The sequence below is a fragment of the Sapajus apella genome, unplaced genomic scaffold (assembly GCF_009761245.1).
Source record: "Sapajus apella isolate SASKATOON/1434 unplaced genomic scaffold, GSC_monkey_1.0 scaffold69, whole genome shotgun sequence".
In the NCBI taxonomy this organism is placed as follows: Eukaryota; Metazoa; Chordata; class Mammalia; order Primates; family Cebidae; genus Sapajus; species Sapajus apella.
In genome coordinates, this window is record NW_022437009.1 from 555,359 (window position 1) to 571,451 (window position 16,093).

Sequence of the window (16,093 nt, forward strand, 5' to 3'; positions counted from 1 at the left end):
GGCTCAATCCTTTCTAAGTACATTTCTTCCTTCTCCTGCCCAGGGCCTCTGTGCTCTGTGGGGATATGGGAAAGTCAGGGACCTCCCTCTTGTGCTCTCGTATTTCATGTTCTTCCATCTCCCTGCAGCCTGGCCTCTTTCCAGCCCACTCTCTTAGACCCTTCCAGAATGCCAGGCATAGACGGGACTTTCTTCCTTCAGTCAGGAGTTGTCACAGGAAAGGGTGCAGCTCCCCGACCCTGCACATATATCCTGTGCACAAAACTCAGTCACAGCAAGTGGAGAGGTATAGCTAAGCTCTTAAATGCTGGGATGCAGCTCCGTTCCAACAGTAAGACTATCATAATTTTCAGAAAAGGACTGAGCCCAGAGCAGAATGGCACTGTTATGTCCATTGTAAGCATCCCTCTGCCTTTTCTGCAGCTTTTTCCTTTTTGGGGGGTTGGGGGTGCCATCCCCTCTCTAATCTGCCTTCAGATCCCTAGGTCCTTCCAGGCTCTTCTTTCATCTTATATTAAAAGTGACTTCAGGGAGGCATTCAGTGTCAGTCATTAACCACATAGGGTGAGTTTAAGATCACATACTTTTACTTTAGGCCTTCTCTCTAAGGGTGGAAGGAAGGGCTTTGTCCCTTGCTAAAGAATGCTCAGTCATGTGTCAGTAAGAAGAAAAGTAGAGTGAGGTCTTACCTATCACCCTCTGCGTCACACCCAGGAGGTGGCCATACCTTTCCGGATGCTAGGCAGGCCCTGTCCAGAGCCGTCAGTTATTTTTATAAAACATGTGGAACTCTCACCAGACCCCTGAGTGGGAGGAGGCCCATGGAGTTTTCTCAGCAAGTGGCTGTCCTGTGTTTGAAAGCACATTTACTCTTTAAACAAAACTACCATTCCCCTGGGTGTCCATGTGAGAGAACACAGTCGGCATAAGGCTAGTGATATTTACAGATCTTGCTGCAAGGCCCCTGGCTGAGCCCGCCCCCGTCAGTAACCAGGATTCTCCATCTCCCACCTCTCTTCATGTCCTGGCGGTTTGGCTGCAGGGGCTGACCTGCTGGAAGAGCATCTGGGTGAAATCCGGAACCTGCGCCAGCGCCTGGAGGAGTCCATCTGCATCAATGACCGCCTACGGGAGCAACTGGAACACCGGCTGAGCTCTACTGCTCGTGGAAGCGGTAGGAGAGGCCCAGACCTGTTTCTGGCTATATTTAGGGAGCTTCCGAAGGGAGGACCCTTGGGCAGAGCTTCACAGATATTCTTTACTTCGCTTGCTCCTTATAAACAGTCCAGCAAAGGAGGTGGGCAAATACTGTTATCCCTACTTTCTGAATATATCTGAGTCTAGAGAGTAACTCTCTTTGAGGCAGAACTAGGTTTGGTCCTCAGAGTCACCTGACTTCTCACCCCATTCTTAATCTGCTTATATGCTGCCTGCTGGTGTCTGTGCCCTTGTCGCGTGATTGATAAGCGGTAGAGCCAGGTCTGCAAGGGTCCCCCCAGCTCCATCCCTGGCCGCTTTGCCAAGGTGGTCTTTCTCCTTACACTCTCCCTCCAAGCTGCTGTCACATGGAGGCCAGCCTTTCCATATGTTGTTGTCCTGCCTACACCACAGCAGCAGCTGTTTCGGGAGAATGAGCCTCCTGCACCATTGCATTTATGGCATGTGATAATGCATGCAGAGAATCCACTGAGAAGAGGCACACAGAAAACATGCACCCAGCCCCCCACGCTTCATTCAGGGCCAGGCCTGGAGTCCCTGCATTTTTCTGTTGGGTTGGGGCAGTATCTTTGAGAGATAAAGAAAGAGTGGGAAACTTTTGGAAGCTTCTGTTACCCAAATGTGTGTTTTCTGGGACAGGATCCACCTCTAACTTCTACAGTCAGGGCCTGGAGTCCATACCTCAGCTCTGCAATGAGAACAGAGTCCTCAGGGAAGAAAATCGAACACTTCAGGCTCAACTAAGTCATGTTTCCAGAGGTACGTGGTCAAAAACCACAAACTGTGGTCACTCTGAAGTTTCTTTCTTCCCTGGCCACACTATTCACCAACTGGAGAAGTAAACAGAAGGTGCAGATAACAGAGCTGCTCAGATCCACCCAACCAAACCTATAGCTGTTCTCAGTCTAGAGAAGGCTGCTTTCTAAGACATCCCAACTATGGGCCTCTCAGACTCCTAGGCCCCGAGAGTGAAGGGCTTGAGGGAATCTGTCACTTCTGAACAAGCCCACCTGCATATGTCCAGAGTCACGAGCTATCAAACCGGATACCAGACTGGTACCTGTTCTACCTCCCCTTACTCACAACTGATTTGGAACCAATAAAGGAGGGAGTGCGAATGCGAATGCCTAGCTTCCCTCTCAAGTTTCTGCAGACTGTACTGCAGCAGTGTGTGTCGCCCTGGCCCTGCTCTGCTGTCCCTCTGCCTCCTCACCACACCCCCCACTCATACACTCAGGGCTCCTCTCCGGTCAGTACTCCTACGACTCCATGCAGTCACCAGCAAATGCCACTCAGCACTTTCCCAGCCCTAACCAGGGGGCATTCACAGGTGAGCATCATTTCCCGTGTGGCCGGGAGGCAGCTGACCTTGGTGTTAGTCTGCTTGATCAGATCAATGTATTATCAATAACAAACAATTTTTATTCAAAAATACATATTGAACAGCCATAAAAAGACTGAGAGTAGTATCCAAAAGGATTAAGTCCAGAATGAAGGAATGCTTTTGGAAAAGGAAAAAGCCATCAGGAAATACTTCTAAGTTAGCCACCTCAGAGCAAAAAGATTTGAGAGGAAAGGTCACTGCTGGGGGTTGATAACGAAAGTTAACAGATGAGAAAGAGGGCAGAACTATTAAGCTACCCTTGCAGACTTGGAGAGAAGAGAACAGACCTAACAGGTGGAAAGACAGTAAGGGATTTAAGTGAGTATCATTTGCCAGGGTCAAGTGAATCTTTCCCCAGAGAACTTGCTGAGCCAGAAGCTGTACTTTTAGAGTCACTTCAATAATCTCTGACGCCTTGTGAAGAGCAGAGAAGTGCTGCAAGTTCAAAAAGAAACAAATATCCCAGTTTTCAAAATAATGAAAATGATATATTCCAAAAAGAAATCTTGATGTTGATCTTTGTCAAAATTCAAGAATGGATTATTGAACAGATGGTATGTGAGGACCTGGAAAATGGTGAGCATTAGAAACTGGAATTTCTGTAGGAGCAAGTTGGCCAGATTACATCAGTGGAATGAAGGGTTTTGCAAAGAGAGGGATGCACCATTCTCTAGGCTGTGTGGGACCTTGAGCCAGCATGCTCTTCCCCACCAACACAGGCCTTTCTTCCCTGCTCCTTAGCTCTGTTTGTCAGGGAGATGCACTTGGGGTCATCTTCCTCCCGAGCTCCGGCCCCATGATAATAAACCCTCCTGTGTTCCTCTCACCAGAGCACTCCCGGGAAATGGAAAGCCTGAAGGAGGCTCTGCTGTCTTCTCGATCCCACCTTCAAGAGCTGGAAAAGGAGCTGGAGCACCAGAAGGTGGAAAGGCAGCAGCTTTTGGAAGACTTGAGGGAGAAGCAGCAAGAGATCTTGCATTTCAGGGAGGAACGTCTTTCCGTCCAGGAAAATGACTCCAGGTAAGAGGAGACCCATTGACAGAGAAGGTAGCATTCTTCATTCTTACATTAGAAGAAAGGACATCGGCAAGACAATCGGTGCCCTCTTTTGGAAACCTCAATGTTCCCTCTGCTATTCCTGATTTGTTTGTGGGGGGAGGGGCCACTTTGAGCAGAAGAAAGGACTTTTCTGGGAAAGCCTTTTCACTCTCTGGTTGAAAGAGTAAAACACTGTTATATAAGTCTTCAGTATATCATAGACATGGAAAAGAAGGGTTGCTATGCTTCCAATTAGATATAGGATATTTGTCTCACCATCACCTAGAAGCTTCTGCACTGGCTGTGATGCTTGGTCCCAGCATAAGCCCTGTAACTGCTTGTCAGAATGCAAAGAGCACTGTAGGAGCAATTAGGAGACTGTGCTGGTGTGTCTGTTCTGCTCTAAACTAATGTAGCTAATGCTGTAATTTCAAGCAAAGTTACTTTACCTCCCTCAGCCTTCATTTCCACATCTGTGAAATAAAAACGATGGTCTTCATGACCCGCTGAGTTGACATCTGGGGCTCCAATATAGCCCTAACCCTAACCCTTTATGACCCGCTGAGTTGACGTCTGGCTCTCAGCTGATTGCCCCACTGTGGCTGAGTGGCCCTGCCATCTCAGTGGGCCTTGCCTCTCCCTGGGCAGACTGCAGCACAAGCTGGTCCTCCTGCAGCAACAGTGTGAAGAGAAACAGCAGCTCTTCGAGTCCCTCCAGTCAGAGCTACAAATCTACGAGGCACTTTATGGCAATTCCAAGAAGGGGCTGAAAGGTACGTGTTCTTCTCATCTCAACCCAGGAGCTTTTTGCCCTTGCATGGTTGCTAGTGAGGTCTTTTCTTTGGGAGCTGTGGAGATCATGGGAAGCTACAGAGTTCTGTCTCAGAAATCCCTACCTGAGCCTGGGGCTCCCATTGCTCTCATACACAAAGCCCAACATGAGATGTTGGTGGTATGAGCAACATCCAGCCTGATCATTCCTAACAATGGGCCACAAGAGTAAACCTCACCCACTTAGATGGACAGACACTAGTTAATCAATATCTAGATCATAAAACTGTCTTAATGCTATCATCGTATGAAAAGGCCTTTAATATCGTCACTAATACATACTGACAACCCATTCAGCCCAGTGTAGCCCGCAGTCTGCTCCCACCCTGCCCCTTTCCCTAGTAGCATCTGGCTCTCAGCTTAGTGCTGTTTTATTTAATTTTCATAAATCCTGATTTAGTTTCCTGATTTTCTAAAGAGAAGGTGAAATGGAATTTGAAGAAGTAAAGCTCCCAGCTGGGAGAATAGCTTAAGTACAAAGTCAGGGTGAGCGTTGGGTCGGTGGGGACCACCCTGCCCACAGAACAAAATTAAGACACACACACACACACACACACACACACACACACACACACACACACTTATAGAAATATCGCTAAATAGAACCTAAATTTCAATCTTGTATTTAAATGTTAAGGACATTTATTGAAGACTTTGCTGCCTGCTGAAATAATCTAACATTTGAGAATTTTGATATATTTCTTCATTTTTCTTTAAATGGAAAAGGGACTCAAAATATAATGTTAGTAAGCCACAGCAGGCTGGAACAGAGGGCTGACATCAACGTCATGAAATTTAGCAAAGATAAAAAGCAAAATCCTGAGCTTGATTAAAAATACCAGTGGTAGAAATGTAGGACGAAGGTAGAAATATAGGGTAGGGAGCCATTCATAGATTTGAGGGTGTGGGGTTTGCTAGAAACATGTTCATACAAGTAAGACGTAGGTCACAGGTTGCTAGAAATGCCAGCTGAGCCTGACGCTACAGTAGTGTAAGTGTGATGCCTGCCTGTGGAGACTGTGTCTAAAGTATTATTAGATTAAGGGGCACCATCTTTTGAAAGGGCATTGACACACTAGGGAACATAGTGAAGACAGGGCACAGAATGGTGTGGACCAGAAATGTCAAACTGATCAGAGAAACTAAAGAAGTTTGGCTTTCAAAAGGTCTTGAGGACATGAGAACTGGCTTCAGATATTTGAAGAACTGTCAGGTGAAAAAGAACTGATGTATTTTTATGTCCCTCCAGAGGGCTAAACAAAGGGTAAAAGGTAGTGGAATTTAGATTCAAATTATCATAAATCCTGACTTAGTTTCCTAATTTTCTAAAGAGAAGGTGAACTGGAATTCAAAGAAATACAAGGGGCAGGCAGCTCTCACCAGGCTGGGAGAATAGCTTCAGTACAAAGTCATGGTGAGTGTTGGGTCAGTGGGGCCAGCCAGCCCACAAGAGAAGCTTGGTGTTGGGGAGACTGAGAAGTCAGGATGGGGCAGCAGAGTCACCAAATCATGAAAGTCCACAGGTCAGGATGAAAGTTTGCATTCTGTATAGTAGCCAATGAAACTAAGTCTGTTCTTTTTCAAAGAAAATAACCACATGATGAAAACAGAACTTTAAGATGCCAAGTCTCAGGAGATGTCCTTGGAGTTGGGAGATATTAGAGTCTGGGAAACCTATTGGATGGGTCTAGTGATATTCTGGCACATTAAGAGATGAGAGTCGAATATAAGGTGCTATTGGGAAGATGAAAGGGTATGGATGGATTAAATTACAAAATAAGCAAAATTTAGTGAGAACTTGTATTGAGAAAGAGAGAGAGGAACATCGTAGAACTGTGGGCAAAATTCAAGAGTAGATTATATACCAAAGTCTCTGAAACTACTTCATCCTGAGCTGCCTTCCCTTTCATGTCTTTCAGGATTCATTTCAAAGCTACAATCACTAAAGCTCCATAATCTCTTACCTGTAATTTCAAAATCCAATAAGATCTCCAAATTAAATTTTTCAAATACTCATTTAATGGCAAAATCTAGATGAACTGACAAGAGGATATTCATAAGTCTTTATTTATCTACTTAGAATATTCACATAGCTAACTGCAGAAATAGTTATATGTTTGATTAAGGACTGTGGCTCACATGCAACCGGGTACATGTTATATATGATACATGCACCCTGCTGCCTTGTGAAATTAAAACAAATTTCACCTTTCAAAATACATTTGGCCTTAAGGTTTTCAGATAAGGGACTGTGGCCTTGTAGAATATTTCTTAGATCTCTTATTCCCCAGTACAAAGAAATAGATTACGTGTGGTGAAGGGAGGTAAATATATATATGTAAATATATTTTTTATGTGTGTGTGTGTGAAGATGTGTGTGTAGATATATATATGTACATATGTGTGTATGTATATATGTACAAATACATGGACATACATAGTGTGTATATATATATACACACAACATATATACACACTATATGTAGGTGTATATATATGTACACATATATATACACACACATACATATATATATGTGTGTGTATATATATGTGTACATATTATATATATGTGTACATATCTCTCTATATATATGTGTACATATCTCTCTCTCTCTCTCTCTCTATATATATATATATATAGAGAGAGAGAGAGAGAGAGAGAGAGAGAAGTTGAAAAACTCAGTTATTATCCCTGATCTAAGATACCCAACTCACATTCTCACATGCTACCAAAAGGCCTCCTCCTTCTCTTTTATTTTTGAGAGTGAAGACTGTCAAATCTCTTTCTCCCTCATCCCCTACCCTTCTCTAGCTCAGTGCCGCCCTGCCTTGGAGGATCCTATACTTTAGCCTACAGGACTATGGTTACCATGGAGATGCTATGGACTTATTCTCATCTGCCAATCAAATACTCTCTAGGTGCATGTGGATAACTTAAACCCCAGGGAAATTTCAGACTGGCTGTGTGCCATCTCAGTGTCCCCAGGCCACACATAGAGATGGCAACATCTGTATTATAGATGGGTTGCACAAGACTCATTAAATTGGGGTCCTTGGCAGAAAAGAAGGTCACAGAGGAGGGTTGTGATGAGTGCTTGGAAATACTTGGGCCAGTGTTACCAGACTCCTCTCTTCTTTTAGCTTACAGCCTGGATGCTTGTCACCAAATCCCTTTGAGCAGTGACCTGAGCCACCTAGTGGCAGAGGTACAAGCTCTGAGAGGGCAGCTGGAGCAGAGCATTCAGGGGAACAACAGCCTGCGACTGCAGCTGCAACAGCAGCTGGACAGCGGAGCCGGCACAGCCAGCCTCAGCCCCTCCTCTGTTCACCAGAGCTTCCCAGCCAGCGCTGACCCTGGAAACAAGCAGCTGCGCCTCCAAGGTAGGAAGGAAAAGGAACCTGAAAGCCGGTGGGGAGATCACCAGGATGTCTGTGGTGGGAGGTGCAACCTGCCTCATCCATGCTTCTTAGGGTCAGGTTGAAATCAGAGATGCTCTCATCCAGCAGCCCGAGCAAAAGCGTGGTATTTACGTCAGACCAGGCTCCAGATTCTGAGTTTACCACTTACAGGTCGTTTGCTTTGGACAAGGTGTTTAAAGTCGCAGAGGTTTAAGCCTTAGTTTCTTCATATTTAAGATGGGGATAATAATATATATAATAATAATATATATAAGATAATAAGATAATAATAATAATAAGATAATAATAATATATATCTTAAATGATTAAATGAAATCATTTACAAGTGCTTGGCACACTAAGAATTGCTCGATAATCAGCAGCTGTATATGTTCACATCTTTTCCTTGGATTCACTTAGTGCTTTACTATTAACCAAGTGTTTTCACATATATAATTTCATCTGAAGTAAGATGGGTTTTGTTATCTCTGTATTTCACATGAGAAAACTTAAGTCTTGAGATATTAACAGAAAAACGAGGGCTTACAGCGGTTACAGACAAAACCAAGATTCGAACCAGGTGTTGTGGTTTTCAGTCTGTGTTCCTTCCAGCTCACCGTGTCCTGTCTCGGTATTGCCGACCTTCCCAGATTCTCTAGTCTCCATTTCCCTCATAGGTGGGGAACTCAGTGTGTGGCAAAACACTCCTTTCCCTAAGGAAAGAGGGCTCTGGGGAAGTCCTGGATGGTGGCTGATTTATTTCAGGTGGCCATCACTCACTTTCTTGGCCCCACCCCTTGCCTGCTTTTTCAGATAGATGTGCTTGACCAGGTCCCCCTTCTCTTCTCAATATCCCCCATCAATCTCACTGCTCCCAGTATTCATTTAAATGTTAGTGGTGTCCCCTACTCTCTTAACTCATTCAATTTCTACTTCCTCTGCCCTTTTTTCCTTTTGATACACCATTTAGTACACCATCTCCACTCACCTTCATGGCCATACCTTCAATTTTATTCAAATCAGGAACCACTTCTGTTCAGTATCTCTAAAGCTGAGCTTTCAAACTCTCCTCCTAGCTATTTCTGGGTCATGTTGATCTTTATTTTTCTCTGGTTCTTGTAGATGCTCATTTATCTGACAGTAACCTTATTTGTCAATTGAAGGTGACAATAACATGACTATGCTGTTTTGGCAATTCAATAAAAGAACTCACGTGGGCTGCCAAGCATACTGCCTGGCCCCCAGGAACTGCTCAGCTTACATTAGGTGGAGGCCTTGCCCTCCTCTGGGCTGCCCTGATGGTTGTGGTGTTCAGTTATGTCTCCAACTCTTCCTGCTAACCAGGCCTTCCCCTCTCCCTGGCTTCCCACACAGCAGCCAAGACTCAGCCCCACTGGCGCAGTCTCTGCCCCTCTTCCTCTAGCATCCCCGAGGCCTGAGTTGGAAAGCGGGCTCGGGGCCACACTTGCCCGAGCAGGACCTTTTCTACCTTCTTTGTGATATTTTCCAATTCCTCCACCTTAGGGTTGCTTTTCAGTCTCCAGCAAGACAATGTTAACCCACCAAGCCTTCTGTCTCCATTCTCACACAAGTAAACTTTTTTCAATATTAACTCATCAGAATGATGACTGGAATGTCTAGTCCCCATGAATCCATTCATTCCTTGATTCTGCATTTTAATATGTGCTATATATATTTATACATATTACATTTAGTTACAGGGCATTGTATTAGATACCACACACAAATTATACTCAAGACTTGGTTTATAAAAATACACCTAATAATTTTTCAAAGTAAAAGTTACTTTTTTTATGGAATACCCCTCAAATAAAGGAATATCTTTTAGTTCTGAAGAATGGAAACATTCTGAACTCAGTGAAGCATCGGCTTTTGCTTTTGATTGTGAGGTATGGATGATATTCTGTAAGAAGAGAGTCCTCAGGTGGGGATGGCCAGGTGTGCATGTGCTTCCCGTGCAGCGTGTTCCAGGGCTGCTGGAAACTGTGGTTGCCTTTCCCCTCTAGATCCAGCTGCTTCCCCTCCAGTCCGGGATGTTGGTATGAATTCCCCAGCTCTGGTCTTCCCCAGCTCTGCTTCCTCTACTCCTGGCTCAGAAACGGCCACAATCAACAGAACAAATGGTAAATGTGGTCACTAAAGGGCCCAGGGACTGATGATGGAAAGTGGTTAATGCCAACACCCCTTTGTTGTCTACATTCTTATTACGTGTGTTTGGAGAGTTTTCTCTGCGTGCCCCAAGGCCTTTAGCCCTACTCATTGCACCTTCTGTGGCCGCCTTTCTTGCCATTGTTCACCCTCCTGTAGTTTTCCTACTGCTCTGTTTTTGCTTCATTGCACCGTGATCTCTCCATTCTTGAACATGCTCTCTGTATCCAGCTTGATTTCCTTGTCTGTGACTTCTCTACTCAGAGACTTATTATTTATTATTAATAAAATGTGTCCCATTTCATTTGCCAATGAGGAAAAAATTGTCTCCTGGCAAATTTATCATTAAGAGATGCTCTAAGAAAGACGATAAAAATGTAAAACCCAGAAGATCTCTGTGGACTTTGCCCTACCCTTGTACATTCCCAGGCTTCCTTTCTTGTTCCCTAGTCTTTTGGGTTGGAGCAAACTGAGAATATCATTATGATTAACAGAAGATTCTGTTACATTGTCATTTTCTTTTTCAGGCTTGAGTTTGAATTCTTCTCCAGTAATGAAGACCCCTCCCAAGCTGGAGGGTGATGCTACTGATGGCTCCTTTGCCAATAAGCATGGCCGCCATGTCATTGGCCACATTGATGACTACACTGCCCTAAAACAGCAGATTGTGGAGGGCAGGCTGCTGGTCAAAAAGATAGCGTCCCTTGTGAGATCAGCATGCAGCTTCCCTGGCCTTGAAGCTCAAGGCCCAGAGGTAATCACACCGGTAGCTTTAGGCGCACTCTTTCCTTGTGCCCTTTCTTCCTTTGACTTTAACTCCTCCCACCATTTTTGTTTTGTTCCATGCTTTGCATCTCTCAACAGCTGGCGCTTTTTCTTCCCTGTATGGCAGCCAGGCCCTTTCTTCTTTCTCTCCTGTTTTCACTGTGAGTTCTGCTGTGCTCCAGATGTAGCTGACTGGGTATTATTTCCCCTTGGCCCCACAGACACACATGGCATTGCCGAGCAGACTTTCGTAACTTATTAACTACCACAGTCACACAGGCACATGACCATCTGTGGGCAGAGTAGACTCAATGGGTTGGACAGAAATGGAAGGATTTGCAGATGTATGGACCGCACACGTTGAAGGGTTGAGAAGTCCTGGCAGCCATGGCATTTCCTTGTGCAGACTGCATAGCAGGAGGCAAGCAGCAAAGCTTCTCAGAGCACCTTGCCAGTGAGAGAGACCGGGCCCAGTGGCTGTGCTGTCTGAGCTGCTGGAGACCCATGGATCTGCAGGGACAGCCCAGCCTCCACGGAGCCGACACACGAGAGGGCAAGACACACACCCAAGTAGATGAGCACAGTAGGGTGCTACAGGCACAGTGTGAGAAGTCATCCTCTGTGCTGTGAGAGCGCCAATGCGAATGTGGTCATTTATCTCAGGCAGGGAACGTAACAGGTTCATAGAGGATACAGCAAGGGGGATGAGTTTTGAAAGACTTGCGGGTTGTGCAAGTGGAGGAATGTACACCTGGTAAAGGGGGCAGCATCTTAGTTCTCAGAGCTGCAAACGGTTGTGCAAGGGCCTCACAGGTTCAGGCAGGCCTGTGTTCTGTGCCTCACTCACAAAGGAAGCTTGAGCCCGTGCAGGGGAAAAAAGTAATCGCTCCTATGGGGTTACCTTTCCCCAGGTGCTGGGCAGCAAAGGCATTCACGAGCTTCGGAGCAGCACAAGTGCCCTGCACCATGCCCTAGAGGAGTCAGTTTCCCTCCTCACCATGTTCTGGAGAGCAGCCCTGCCGAGCACCCACACCCCTGTGCTGCCTGGCAAAGTGGTAAGATGCCGGTGTCCTTTCTTGGTTCAAACCCAGCTCTCCTGCCCTTCAATACTGTTCTGTCTCCTCAGCGTCACAGCGTTCCAGAAAATCAGGAGCCACATGGTGAGCCAGGATAGACAGGAACTTAGGGGAGTGTCCCTGGAGGGACATCACTGACCCATGGTGGCTGCTTTCACTGCAGCTCTGATATATCCCAATCCCCCCCAACCCCCAGCCCCTGGATAAAAAAATGAAGGACGATGAGGGAGGGGTGTGGAGAAGGCGGAGATGTCATAACCCTGACAATCCATAAATGTTCAGTTTCTTTACCTCTCTGATGTTTGGCTGAATTGAAATTCAGTTAAAGCTTCAACACCCATCTCCCACCCCTCAGGTCCCATGGTCAAACAAATGATCACAGAATGCCCCCATGAGACAGCCTTTTTAGCCACTGCCTGGCATCCTAGCAAATCACTTAAGCTGGCATCTCTGGGCCAGGCCTGGGGAAAGTCAACCACCCCTCAGGGTCTGTTCAGAGCTCAGGCTAACTCTGATTGGCAGGCAGGTTTCAGGATGCCCTCCTTAGGGATTTGAGCTCCAGATCAATGTCACCAATACCTTTCAGGATCTAACTATGCTAATTCCAGGGAGAGGGTGCTTTGCCATCCTCATGTTGACACAAATATTTACCAACTTTCCAACTTTCCTGAGTCCAGATCTCTCTCCCGACATAACATTTCTGAACTCTCTATCTTAGGAAGGGAGAGTGACAGAATTGATAGCAGGACTAAGTTGAGGTCTTCTTCAGAGTTGGGAGTTTTATTCCAGCCTGAAGTAAGGTTTTCTTAAGCTACAGGTGTGCAGGCCCGAGCTAGCCTGCATGGGGGCTTCCAGAGTCTCAATAGTCCTACCTAATGGCCTCATCCTAAACTTCCCAGCTGGAGGTATTCGCGGCTGTGAAGGAGGAAATGCAGTCCAGGAGAGTTGAGAAGACTCTGGAATCTTTCTTTGAGCTGGAAAGAGCCACAAAGCACAGGGTGCTTTAGGCCTTCTGCCTGTTCAGTAAGAATCTATTCCTCTCATCCAGGGAGAATCAACAGAAAGGGAACTTCTGGAACTGAGAACCAAAGTATCCAAACAGGAGCGGCTCCTTCAGAGCACAGCTGAGCGTCTGAAGACCGCAAACCAGCAGAAGGAGAGCATGGAGCAGTTCATCGTCAGCCAGCGTAGGTTCCCTGAGTGAGGGAATGGGGGACGAAACGGGCGGTCTTCCCGATGCTCCACTTGTGCTGCAGACGAGCAGTGACCAGGGAGGCCTGGAGGTGTTGGGATTGGAGAGACTGATTCGATGTCCCCAAACCTCCTGTGCCACGAGCAATTGCGGATGCAGAAGGAGGGGAGGATGGGGGTGGGTAACAGGAGACTCCAAGCTTAATGGCCAGAAAGAAATGCTTTAGAATTCTCATGCTAAGCAAGGAGGGGTAATTTCTGTGGGTGATTTCTACTCTGTGGTGCCCTCTTGTTGTTTCAGTAACCAGAACACACGATGTTTTGAAGAAGGCAAGGACTAACTTAGAGGTAAGGAAACTATTGCACAAGTCAGAGGCACGGAGCTTGCCCCCAACCCATCACTATCTGTTAGCAGATCTTGTAGGTGGCCCTTGGCCTGCGTTGGCCTTCCAGGAGAAGATTTTGGGTCCCCTTGCAAGATTACAGGTCCTCAGTGAGCACCCATCACCCTCCCCCGAGTCAGCTCCTGCCCTGCATCTTTGATCACGCTCACATTGGCGGCATCTCTCCTTTCTGCTCCAGTTTTTCTTCTTTGATGCTAAGTCAGGAGACTGGAGAAATTCATTTCAGCTGACTCTTGAAGCCAGCAGACATTCGGGCTCTGCCTCTGAATGAGCTTTCGGTAGAGGGATCTTGAGGCCAGTTGTGTTCTATTCTTCATGAAAAAGTAAAAGCAATTTGCATCCTAATAAACTGATTTCACTGCACACTACTGGGTTAAGAACAGCAATTTGAATTTGATATATCTTTTTCTTTAAGTAACATGACAAAAGAGATCTGTTGGGTCTCATCAGTCTGAAAGAGAATTTGATAATAAATAACAACAGAGCTTAAGGGGGAAAATATTATATATGTACTAGACATTATCTACATTCACTTAAAACACTAAGTGTTAATCATTCCCTAGGAAGTACTTTAAAGTAAAACGTGAGGTATATGAAATGGTTTAAAAATCAGAAACTAAACCTTTTAACTTGGACTTCAAAGTTTTGCCATATTCCTGGAAATGTTTCTAAATAGTGACCTGAGAGAATGTCTATCTCCATAGTGTGAAAATGACTAGGGCCCTGATTTAACTTGCTCTCTTGTTTTTTTCACTAATTCCCTTTTGTTTTTCTCTGATAATTCCTTTCTTTCCTGAGCCTCTTTAGAGCAACACTTACAGGATTGCCTCTGTAAAGCCTTATTCCTGTCCCAGAAAAGGTAACCCCAAAATATCCTCTAGTATCCACTGGCTTTTCCAGTGTGGAAGCTTTCCCCTTGACCTCCCATAGATCATTGGAAAGGACCCGAGGCCTCAGTTCTAATACCTGGCTCGTCACTAACTGGTGTGTGGCTTTGGCTTGTCCCTTAATCTCTGTGAATCTGCTGCACCCTCATCTGTCAAAGGTGGAACTGGCTTAGTTGAGCTCTGAGGTCCATGTAGACTTGACCCCTCCATGTCCTCATTATGTCAACTGGACGTCAACTTAACAGAGGACTTCCCTGCAAAATGTCCTCTTTTTCCTACAAGAGGCTGTTTCTGTATGTGCTTGTTTCCTGCTAAGCACTTCTTTTTTGTGGGAAGGTGGCAGAGGCCATTTTTCTGCTGAGACAAAGGGATTTGGAGAATCACCTGGCCCCTGAAGAGGGAATGGTGGGATCCAGCCACCCAGCGTACAGTGAATTGGAGCAGGGATCTCGGCACACAGGGAGGTGGGGAGGCTCCCCCTAACCTGGGGCACCTGCTATTCCTCCAGACCGCAGCGCATGCTCTTAGCTCCTCCTCTTACCTGGCTCTCACCACACTCCTGGCTTAATCACCACATCGCTCTCACTGCAGCTTCAGGTAGCCATCAGCAGGGCCAGGCAATATCCACTGGTTTGGTTTGTTTTATTTTTGTCTGCAGGTGAAATCCCTAAGGGCTCTGCCGTGTGCTCCAGCCTTGTGACCCTTGCCTTCCAGGAACCATGCAAGAAGCGCAGCCACCAGAGGTCCTTAAAACAGCAGGAAGGGTGGGCCTGTCCCCCTCCTGTGCAGCTACCTATCTGCTGAGGAGCATCTGGGCCTCGTTCCTCCAAGTCCACTGGAGGGTCCAGAAGAGGGAGTCAGAGGTGTGTCCTGGTGGAGCGGGAAGAAAGGCAGAAAGCCTTTCTGACAGCTATGGGATATGTTAGCCAAGGCCCACTTGGCTCAGCACAAAGCAAAAGATGTGTAGTTTGCATGGACGGTTTTGTGATACTGCTTCTCAATGGCCCCAGCAGCGTGGGAACTAGCAACAGCACACTTCTTCCCTCATCAGCTGCCCTGAGATGGAAAACTCAGTGGACATAGGACCCTGATTCTGATGAATGAAGCATGTGGTCCCAATGCTGGAGCTCCTCTGGCAGGTTCTAAAAGCACAATACTGAGCAGCGGTGCCCTGCTGGACAGTACTGGCGGGGACTCAGTGAGCACTACTCATAGATCCACAGCTGATCCTATTGGGTCGAGTCAGGCTGGGTTTTGGTCTGCTCTGTGGCATCTGCGTTCTTTAAGTTCACATCATGACTGTGGTGACTTCCCAGATACCATCTCAGGCTTCAGCTAGCATGTCCTATTTCTTTTCTTCTATGAAATCCAAATTGGACTGACCTCACTTCAAACACACTGTCCCATTTTGTCATCTTTTCTTACCTCAGGGAAACTGGGGACTGATGGCCAGACCAATTCTGTTGAAATTCTTGCATACAGCAAATGAGTGCTCATTTTTAAGTGGCATGGGAGAGGCCCCCAGCCATAGTAAAGCTCAGTCTGTGTCTTCACAGTGCTGATACAATATGTTTGTGTGTATAAATGTATGATATAGATTTATATATGTTGCTATCGCCATATGTCGAAGGCCAATATAACTGGTGAACTGGGTGGGTAAGAGAAAATGAAAGTCTTTTTGGTGATTATTAAAGCAAAATGTGTATAAAGAAATAAATAGTTTTTCTTTCA

The 16,093-nt window shown here is 46.0% G+C and overlaps 1 protein-coding gene across 12 annotated transcripts in view; it reads left to right on the forward strand.

Annotated features, from left to right (window-relative positions):
• The window catches only part of PDE4DIP (phosphodiesterase 4D interacting protein), a 232,141-nt gene extending 216,048 nt beyond the window's left edge, over positions 1-16,093 (forward strand). For 3 of the 12 annotated variants that reach the window (XM_032249576.1, XM_032249569.1, XM_032249572.1), the window contains 11 exons: positions 1,043-1,174; positions 1,858-1,977; positions 3,433-3,622; positions 4,289-4,413; positions 7,613-7,852; positions 9,898-10,014; positions 10,567-10,793; positions 11,716-11,859; positions 12,929-13,067; positions 13,373-13,419; positions 15,021-16,093. In XM_032249576.1, the coding sequence (XP_032105467.1) occupies positions 1,043-1,174; positions 1,858-1,977; positions 3,433-3,622; positions 4,289-4,413; positions 7,613-7,852; positions 9,898-10,014; positions 10,567-10,793; positions 11,716-11,859; positions 12,929-13,067; positions 13,373-13,419; positions 15,021-15,062 (1,523 nt within the window). In that variant the 3' untranslated portion in view covers positions 15,063-16,093. Of the gene's footprint in view, positions 1-1,042; positions 1,175-1,857; positions 1,978-3,432; positions 3,623-4,288; positions 4,414-7,612; positions 7,853-9,897; positions 10,024-10,566; positions 10,794-11,715; positions 11,860-12,928; positions 13,068-13,372; positions 13,420-14,273; positions 14,335-15,020 lie in introns of all 12 variants that reach the window. The other 9 variants (XM_032249575.1, XM_032249573.1, XM_032249567.1 and 6 more) reach the window with 6 other exon arrangements.